The 10,105-nt window shown below is 43.9% G+C and overlaps 1 protein-coding gene across 1 annotated transcript; it reads right to left on the minus strand.

The window, feature by feature from the left end:
• Positions 1-4,900: 4,900 nt before the first annotated feature.
• LOC133544957 (transcription factor HES-1-A-like) lies at positions 4,901-8,751 on the minus strand. Its single transcript, XM_061890207.1, has 4 exons — positions 8,550-8,751; positions 8,356-8,451; positions 6,368-6,455; positions 4,901-5,556 (listed from the first exon to the last, which is right to left on the minus strand). Exons 1-4 carry the CDS (start codon positions 8,652-8,654, stop codon positions 5,117-5,119), a joined length of 729 nt encoding a protein of 242 aa, XP_061746191.1. The 5' UTR covers positions 8,655-8,751; the 3' UTR covers positions 4,901-5,116.
• Between the last annotated feature and the right edge of the window lie 1,354 nt (positions 8,752-10,105).

A 10,105-nucleotide genomic window follows, 5' to 3' on the forward strand; every position in this document is an offset into this window, starting at 1 on the left:
GAGGCGGCGGCCGAGGAGGTTTCCGGTGTGTGTCAGAGGGAGTGGAATCCTGCCTCGGTTCTCACTTTGTTTGCGAGCCATCAATCAAGGAGGACAGAGGACCAGTCCAGCTACAAATGTTTACCACTCGACACTTTACAATGTTTGGGAAAACTGCATCAAAGATGGGGAGCGGGACAGGGTGTAAAGAACAATCAAACAAAGGACAGAAGAAGGGGGTGTGACCCGGTAAACATTCCCATGAGTGTCATCTGTTGATGCTGTCCCGTGTGTAAAGGCGCTGCAGGTCTTCCATCTGATGGAGGCAACCTGTCGTCACTTCACGGCTCCTCTTATCTGAAGAGGTCAGCCTGGCTTGGAGGGCTCTACAAAGCTTTTAAAAAGAAAACCTTATATCCCTTCTTTAGAATGGTGAAAGTGACAGCATGATTACCCCCCAACCCCCTCTTCTTTCTCGCTATTAAACCTCACCCTGGACAAACAAGGGGAAGGCCCTTTATGAAGATGGAGAGGGTTGCAGAAGGAGGAGCCATTCAGCCTGCGAGAGGCCTGTCTTTGTTTTTGTGGTTCAGGGGGTCTTCTCAAAGGATTCTCGGATAGTTGGGGGGGACTTGTTTTGTCTCTTCTTGGCTAAACAGAGATGTAACCTAAATTGATCATCTTGTATTCACCAATGATCCTCCATTTTACAAGTGAAATCAAGTTGGTGCAGCATGACATGTTGTGCACCCTCACGCCTCGACCCCTTAAATTCCATGAATGTTAAATAGGAGACAAATGATCTTGCATTGTAGGTCAGTGTGCCAGGCAGTGGAGGTGACACCGTTCGATGCTGTCAAAAGGAGGCCCTGTCTAATGGTGACGGGCTGCTGCAGGTCTGTTGACTGCTTGTCAGATTTAGGGTGACATGCTGGTGGAACGGCAGCGTCCTGAGAGTGGGAATAAAAAGAACGTTTGATCCCTGGCCCAGTGGCGTGCTGTGCGAGCGTCACGCTCAGGTTGCATGCTGGGACTTCAAAAATAAATACTGTATTTTCCGGACCGGCATATTAGCGGGACCCACTACATTTTATAAGAAAAAATATTTTTCCATATGCAAGCCGCATATGTATACTTTGTGAAATGAGTTATATATACAGCAAGATTTTATAAATGTTTATTTATACTGTATACCTTGTTGTTTCCAAACAGCGCCTGTAACAAGACAGTAAAACGGCTGATCAAACAAAACAGAAGTCATTGACCCATTAGCTGCAGAAGACTCAATAACTCCACGGTGATATTTTGGTAAATTTAGGGAGGAATTTTTTAAACTAAAACAATTTAAGAATAATGCCATTGTAAGCTAATAGAAATAATGCAAACGTGTTAGCATATTAGCTAATGCTAACGACACTATAGCGTCATTAGCTCGTACAAATACAGTATACATGAAAATGCTCCTGCAGGCATCACACATGGGGCGTTTGAGTAAATAAGATTTGTTTTAGTTATATTGTAAAACTTACAAACGTTGCTTGGAGTGATTAATGAAGAATCCATACAAGTAGTAAAGCTATGGGCAGCTAAAGGACAGGATGGTACTTCTACTTCCGGTTCAAGGCTTTAAACAGCAGGAAACACTTGTAAACATTCACCCAGCAGCACCTGCAGTGGGCAAACACGTATAAAGAATGGCACCACAGCACAACCAATAACACACAATTGAAATGTATTTGCATGTGTTTAGCAAAAACTATTTGCTTTACGGCTGTCATGGAAAAAAAATCCATAAATTAGTCGCAATGTTTTGATCAAAGCGTAGGAAAAAAGTAACAGTTCGGAATTTATGATGGATGGGGGGCACATTTGAATGCCACAGTTTTGATCCAGCCACAAAAATGTCATTGTGCATGGCCTCAGAATCAATGATACAAGTGTTTTATTGGACTTTGTTTTTTGTGTTTGAGACATTGCTACAGAAAACAATACACTGTGTCCTGGCTGCTCAGTATAATATGGTTAAAGCAACAGAAAATTCCTCTGTTCAGAATGCATTTATCCTTTTCCTATACTGCCTGTCCTCATCGTGGGTTACAGGACAGCTGGAGCCTATTTCAGCTAATTTGGCAGGGTAGACCTGTCAAATTCCTTTTTAAAGAGGGCCACATTGCTGTTAGGGCTGCCTTCAGACGGCCGTTTGTAACAGCGTATACAGTATTACATTTTCTCGACATTTGATTAGGTTTTTTATGCTGAATTTTAATATATAATATTATATATATATATATATAAATATATATATGTGTGTGTGTGTGTATACTGGACAAAGTCGCGGAGGAAAGGGCTTAGGCTGCTGCCCCCGCTACCCAACTTTGAAAAAGCCAAAGAAGATGGATGGATGAATGGAAAACTTGGATAGCTCACAAAATAATAATGAATCAATTTTTTTTTTTAAATGCTTACACCAAGAGGCCCCACCCTATCCTTTTGAGCTTCTGCAGCCTTATTGTCCCAGTCCTCCATGAGGTATTCCTCCTAGCTTTCCGAAAAACTAGTCTAAAACCCATCCCCTTGTTCACCCCCTGGGAGGTGAGGGGAGCGGTGAGCACCAGAGGTAACCCCCAATTCCAACCCTTGATGCTGAGTGCCAAGCAGGGAGGTAATGGGTCCCATTTTTATAGTCTTTGGTATGACTTGGCCGGGGTTTGAACTCAAGACCTACCGATCTCAGGGCGGTCACTCTAAACCACTACCCCACCATTTCTTGTTTTATCCTTTTTTTTTTTTAAATTACATTTTCATATATTAGGTGACATATTCTGCACTTCTTTTAAAGTATATTTTACAAATGTATTTTATTCATCCTTCTGTGTTACCATGTACATGTGACACAATGTGCCGCTTTTTTGTTGTTGCAAATTGTTTCTTATGTCTGTACAGCACTGGGGTTGTTTTTAAATGTGCTGAATAAATAAATAAACTGAACTCAAATGAAAAAATTATGTTCTTATGAATGCTTGAACTTTTTAAGGCTCCAGTTACTTCACATCAAATATTCCATATATATACTGTATATATATATATATATATATATATATATATATATATATATATATAATTTGACGAAAGGTTAGCCTCCCTCTGCCTTCGGGTGGGGGGACAGGTCCTGACTGTTGTTTGTGCTTACGCACCAAACAGCGGTTCAGAGTACCCACCCTTTTTGGGTACACTCCAGAGAGTACTGGAGAGTGCTCCCCTGGGTGATTCCCTTGTCCTACTGGGAGACTTCAACGCTCATGTTGGCAACAACAGTGAAACCTGGAGAGGCGTGATTGGGAAGAATGGCCGCCTGGATCTGAACCCGAGTGGTGTTTTGTTATTGGACTTTTGTGCTCGTCACAGTTTGTCCATAACAAACACCATGTTCAAACATAAGGGTGTCCATATGTGCACTTGGCACCAGGACACCCTAGACCGCAGTTCCATGATCGACTTTGTAGTTGTGTCATCGGATTTGCGGCCTCATGTTTTGGACACTCGGGTGAAGAGAGGGGCGGAGCTTTCTACCGATCACCACCTGGTGGTGAGTTGGCTGCGATGGTGGGGGAGGATGCCGGACAGACCTGGAAGGCCCAAACGCATTGTGAGGGTCTGCTGGGAACGTTTGGCAGAGTCTCCTGTCAGAGAGAGTTTCAATTCCCACCTCCGGAAGAACTTTGAACATGTCACGAGGGAGGTGGACCATGTTCCGCACCTCTATTGTCGAGGCGGCCGATTGGAGCTGTGGCCGCAAGGTAGTTGGTGCCTGTGGGGGCGGTAATCCTAGTACCCGTTGGTGGACACCAGCGGTGAGGGATGCCGTCAAGCTGAAGAAGGAGTCCTATCAGGTTCTTTTGGCTCATACTGTAGGATTCCGGAGGCAGTGGACAGGTACCGACAGGCCAAGCGGTGTGCAGCTTTAGCGGTCGCAGAGGCAAAAACTCGGACATGGGAGGAGTTCGGGGAAGCCATGGAAAACGACATCCGGACGGCTCAGGAAGGGGAAGCAGTGCACTATCAACACTGTGTATGGTGCGGATGGTGTTCTGCTGACCTCAACTGCGGATGTTGTGGATAGGTGGAAGGAATACTTCGAAGACCTCCTCAATCCCACCAACGCGTCTTCCTATGAGGAAGCAGTCAGTTCCTGGGGAATCTGTGGTGGGCTCTCCTATTTCTGGGGCTGAGGTTGCCGAGGTGGTTAAAAAGCTCTTTGGTGGCAAGGCCATAGGGGTGGTTGAGATCCGCCCGGAGTTCCTTAAAGCTCTGGATGCTGTGGGGTTGTCTTGGTTGACAAGACTCTGCAGCATCGCGTGGACATCGGGGGCGGCACCTCTGGATTGGCAGACCAGGGTGGTGGTCCCTCTCTTTAAGAAGGGGGACCGCAGGGTATCGAGAGGAGCCAGATGAGGTGGCTCGGGCATCTGGTCAGGATGCCACCCGAACGCCTCCCTAGGGAGGTGTTTAGGGCACGTCCAACCGGTAGGAGGCCACAGGGAAGACCCAGGACACGTTGGGAAGACTATGTCTCCCGGCTGGCCTGGGAACGCCTCGGGATCCTCTGGGAAGAGCTAGACGAAGTGGCTGGGGAGAGGGAAGTCTGGGCTTCCCTGCTTAGGCTGCTGCCCCCGTGACCCGACCTCGGATAAGCGTAAGAAGATGGATGGATGGATGGATTATGTGCAATACACTGCTTTTCAAACTTTGGCAGACACATTAAGTACATTAACTCAAAGTATCGTAATGGATTGGTATCGCTAACACCAGCCTGAAATGTGATCGGTATCGGGTCAGAAAGAAAATCAGTGGTATTGCACATCACTACTGTTAAGCATTTTCACATAGGACAGCCGAACCACACATAATCAGCACGGTAGCATAACAATTATAAAACATTTTATTTATGTCCAAAAATACAGTGCTTCTCAATAACCTCATGAGGCTAAACAAATTGTGCCAAAGACAAAATAGATCACTTCATCACATTTCCTTTAGGGGGAAAAAAAACATGTAAATATTATACTCTCAAGTAAAAATGTACAAAAAAGTCAACTCGATTTGTGCCATTTTTCCACCAAGAAGTGTTTGAGGTATGCTACCAGGGTCTCCAAACAGAGTCTGAGGTGACTGGGGGTGCATATGGAGACATGTAATGGCTTCTTTGCGCACCTACAGGTGTGACAGCTGCACTGGGAACAAGAAAGGCAAAATGTCCATCAGGGCTGGGAACCACCTGGAAGGTGCAGTGAAGCTTCATGTCTTCCGGGTTAAGGCCACGCATCTGCGAGCTGCTTTTACAAGCGACGTGTAGGGCGGGTGCGGCTGCTCCGGTCTGTCGGGGACCTGGTGGGCCTGCGTGAGGTGCGTAGCAGTTCACGCCGTTCATCTGGGAGACGCAGCCCGTCAGGTGGCTGAGGAGACGGTTCCTCACCTCTGAATTGACCTCATCGCACGTGGACAGGAAGCGGGTGACCTCGCCCATGCACTCGCTAAAACCGGTTCTGTATTTACCTAGGATGGACGGATCTGTGCTCACTGCAATTGTGGGAAAAATCATCCCGATTAGGAAGCTACTGGAGAGAGGGAGAGAGTGAGAAAAAAGAGAGAGAGAGAAAGAGAGAGAGAGAAATATATGCTAAATAGTTAAATGATAGATAGATACAGTACATAGATAGATAAGGGAGAGGGGGGCACAGAAACAGAAATGAGAGAGAGAGATAGAAATACATAGATAGATGATATATAGTTAGAAATAAATTACATATAGTAATAAAAGAAAGAGAGAGGGAGGGAGAAAGATAAATATATGCTTGATCTACAGATAGAAAAATAAAGAGAGAGGGAGAGAAGAAGAAGAAGAAAAAGATATGATGGATAGAAAAATAAAGAGAAACGGAGGCAGAAAGACAAATACATAGATAAAGACAGAAAAATGTAGGGAGAGGGAGGGAGGGAGAAAAAGAGATGATGGATAGATATGCAAAGAGAGAGGAGGGATGAATGGAAATAAAGATAAATATATACATATAAATAAATTACAGATAGTTGGATACAAAGAAAGACAGAAAAGGAGGGAGAAAGAGATAGATGTATAGAAAGAAAAAGGTAGAGGAAGGGAAGAAGAGAAAGATATGACAGATGAGAGAGAAAGGGATAGATAGATAAATAGAGAGGGGAAGTAATATAAGATAGAGAATTAGCGAGAGAGGAGGGATAGATAGATAGATAGATAGATAGATAGATAGATAGATAGATAGATAGATAGATAGATAGATAGATAGATAGATAGATAGATAGATAGATAGATAGATAGATAGATAGATAGATAGATAGATAGATAGATCACCTGTCATTTGAAGTCGCTGCAGGTTCCTGAGGTGTTTCACAGTCATCTCAAGAATATCTGCCTTCTCCAGTTTCGAGTGTCTGGAGCTCTAAACAAAAGATATATACATATATAAATACATACATATATAAATACATACATACATATATACATATATACATATATATATATGTATATATATATATATATATATATATATATACAGTATATATGTGTATGTGCATATATATATATATATACACACATATACTATATATATATATATATATATATATATATATATATATATATATATTGGATATATGGGGCATGGCGTAGTGGGTAGAGCTGCCGGCCAGATACCTGAGGGTTGCAGGTTCGCTTCCCACCTATTGACATCCAAAAAATCGCTGCCGTAGTGTCCTTGGGCAAGACACTTCACCCTTTGCCTTCACCCTTTGCCCCCGTTGCCGCTCACACTGGTGAATGAATGTTGAATGAATGATAGGTGGTGGTCGGAGGGGCCGTAGGCGCAAACTGGCAGCCACGCTTCCGTCAGTCTACCCCAGGGCAGCTGTGGCTACTGATGTAGCTTACCACCACCAGGTGTGAATGAATGTTGAGTCCAACTTCTCTGTGAGCGCTTTGAGTGTTTAGAAAGGCGCGATATAAATCTAGGGGCTTCACGGTGGCAGAGGGGTTAGTGCGTCTGCCTCACAATACGAAGGTCCTGCAGTCCTGGGTTCAAATCCAGGCCCGGGATCTTTCTGTGTGGAGTTTGCATGTTCTCCCCGTGAATGCGTGGGTTCCCTCCGGGTACTCCGGCTTCCTCCCACTTCCAAAGACATGCACCTGGGGATAGGTTGATTGGCAACACTAAATTGGCCCTAGTGTGTGAATGTGAGTTTGAATGTTGTCTGTCTATCTGTGTTGGCCCTGCGATGAGTTAGTGACTTGTCCATGGTGTACACCGCCTTCCGCCCGATTGTAGCTGAGATAGGCGCCAGCGCCCCCCGCGACCCCAAAAGGGAATAAGCGGTAGAAAATGGATGGATGGATATAAATCTAAGTTATTATTATTATTATTATTATAATATGTGCGTGTATACATATATATGTATGCATGTATACTATATATGTGTGTGTTTATGTATGTATGTATGTAAGTGTGCATATATCCATCCAGGGCCAACACAGATAGACAGACAACATTCACACTCACATTCACACACTAGGGACCATTTTTAGTGTTGCCAATCAACCTATCCCCAGGTGCATGTCTTTGGAAGTGGGAGGAAGCCGGAGTACCCGGAGGGAACCCACACATTCACGGGGAGAACATGCAAACTCCACACAGAAAGATCCCGAGCCTGGATTTGAACCCAGGACTGCAGGAACTTCGTATTGTGAGGCAGACGCACTAACCCCTCTGCCACCGTGAAGCCCAGTGTGTGTGTGTGTGTGTGTATATATATATATATATATATATATATATATATATATATATATATATATATATATATATATATATATATATATATATATATATATATATATATATATATATATATATATATATATATATATATATATATATATATATATATATATATATATATATATATATATATATATATATATATATATATATATATATATATATATATATATATATGTTGTGTCTACAAAGTTTTAGTGTGGAGTTGGCATGTTCTCCCCGGGACTGCGTGGGTTCCCTCTGGGAACCTCCAAAGACATGCACCTGGGAATAGGTTGATTGGCAACACTAAATTGGCCCTAGTGTGTGAATGTGAGTGTGAATGTTGTCTGTCTATCTGTGTTGGCCCTGCGATGAGTTAGTGACTTGTCCATGGTGTACACCGCATTCCGCCCGATTGTAGCTGAGATAGGCACCAGCGCCACCCAAAACCCCAAAGGGAATAAGCGGTAGAAAATGGATGGATGGGTGTCTACAAATACCATATTGTATAAAAAGTGCATCTTCTTACATCTTTCTTGAGCGCGTCCAAAATGAGCGTCTTCAGGTGACCCAAACTTTCATTGATTCTGGCGCGTCTTCTCTTCTCCATAATTGGCTTGGATGACTTGAAAGAACAAAATTAAATTAAAATGGAAAAATTGTGTTTTTTAAAATGCTATAAGAAAAACAAACACTCGATGAAAAAATGCTGAGATGAATTACCTTTCTGCTCACTGTCTGACTGCGTGGTGTCCCAGGCGTGGAGTTTCCACTCGTGGTGGCGGCAGCCACGGAGGAAGAAGTCCGTTCCAAAGTACCGGCAGGCATCTTCGCACTTACTAGTTCCACGGGACAAAAAAAAAAAAAAAAAAAAGTCAAATTGAAGTCCCGCCTTCTCCTGGCAAACCGCTGGTTCGCGTTTTTTTTTAAGCGAACGTGACATTGATGGGGCAGAGCCTCTGCTCCTATTTATAGAGGCCGAGGAACTGCACGCGAGCGGCTCGTGCGCAAACTGACCAATGGGCGCGCGGCTACTACATCCTGGTGGCAGCGGGCTCGTGCTACAAGACACATTAATGGCTGGAACGTGATGTTTTGTTTCCCCTACAATGGAAGTTACATTAATAACATCAGCGCTCTGATGGCTATAGGGGCAATTTCCAAAGGTTCCAAACACAGATCGAAACCAAAAACACACTCAATGTCAATCAATCAATGTTTATTTATATAGCCCCAAATCACAAATGTCTCAAAGGAATGCACATAATCATTACGACTACAACATCCTCGGAAGAACCCACAAAAGGGCAAGGAAAACTCACACCCAGTGGGCAGGGAGAACTCACATCCAGTGGGACGCCAGTGACAATGCTGACTATGAGAAACCTTGGAGAGGACCTCAGATGTGGGCAACCCCCCCCCTCTAGGGGACCGAAAGCAATGGATGTCGAGCGGGTCTAACATGATACTGTGAAAGTTCAATCCATAGTGGCTCCAACACAGCCGCGAGAGTTCAGTCCAAAGCGGATCCAAGACAGCAGCGAGAGTCCCGTCCACAGGAGACCATTTCAAGCGGAGGCGGCTCAGCAGTGTAATGTCCCCAATCGATACAGGCGAGCGGTCCATCCTGGGTCTCGATTCTGGACAGCCAGTACTTCATCCATGGTCATCGGACCGGACCCCCTCCACAAGGGAGGGGGGGACATAGGAGAAAAAAAAGAAGCGGCAGATCAACTAGTCTAAAAAAGAGGTCTATTTAAAGGCTAGAGTATACAGATGAGTTTTAAGGTGAGACTTAAATGCTTCTACTGAGGTAGCATCTCGAACTGTTACCGGGAGGGCATTCCAGAGTACTGGAGCCCGAACGGAAAACGCTCTATAGCCCGCCGACTTTTTTTCGGCCCTAGGAATCACTAATAAGCCGGAGTCTTTTGAACGCAGATTTGTTGCGCATATTTATATAACTGTTTGAGGGCGCCAGACCGCAGCAGGAGGCAATAGCAACAACAACAACAACAACAACAACAACAACAGAACAACATTAACAAATATATGTATAAATAGTGATAGTAAAGAAACAATTAGTAAAGTAAATATTTCAAACACAGAAATGACAATGAACATTATTGCATTACAAATGGAGCAATTACATTTACCATTAAAAAAAGCACCATTGATAATGAATAACAATAATAATTACCTCAGATATCAATAAAACCCCGCCTTCCGCCCGATTGTAGCTGAGATAGGCACCAGCGCCCTCCGCAACCCCAAAGGGA

This window comes from Nerophis ophidion, linkage group LG28, assembly GCF_033978795.1.
Source record: "Nerophis ophidion isolate RoL-2023_Sa linkage group LG28, RoL_Noph_v1.0, whole genome shotgun sequence".
NCBI classification, from domain to species: domain Eukaryota; kingdom Metazoa; phylum Chordata; class Actinopteri; order Syngnathiformes; family Syngnathidae; genus Nerophis; species Nerophis ophidion.

Coding starts and splice junctions, on each gene's coding strand:
- LOC133544957 (XM_061890207.1), bottom strand. CDS start 8,654: ATGCCTGCCGGTACTTTGGAACGGACTTCTTCCTCCGTGGCTGCCGCC. Junction 8,452..8,549: donor GTCAGACAGTGAGCAGAAAG/GTAATTCATCTC, acceptor TGTTCTTTCAAG/TCATCCAAGCCAATTATGGA. Junction 6,456..8,355: donor TGGACGCGCTCAAGAAAGAT/GTAAGAAGATGC, acceptor TCTTTTGTTTAG/AGCTCCAGACACTCGAAACT.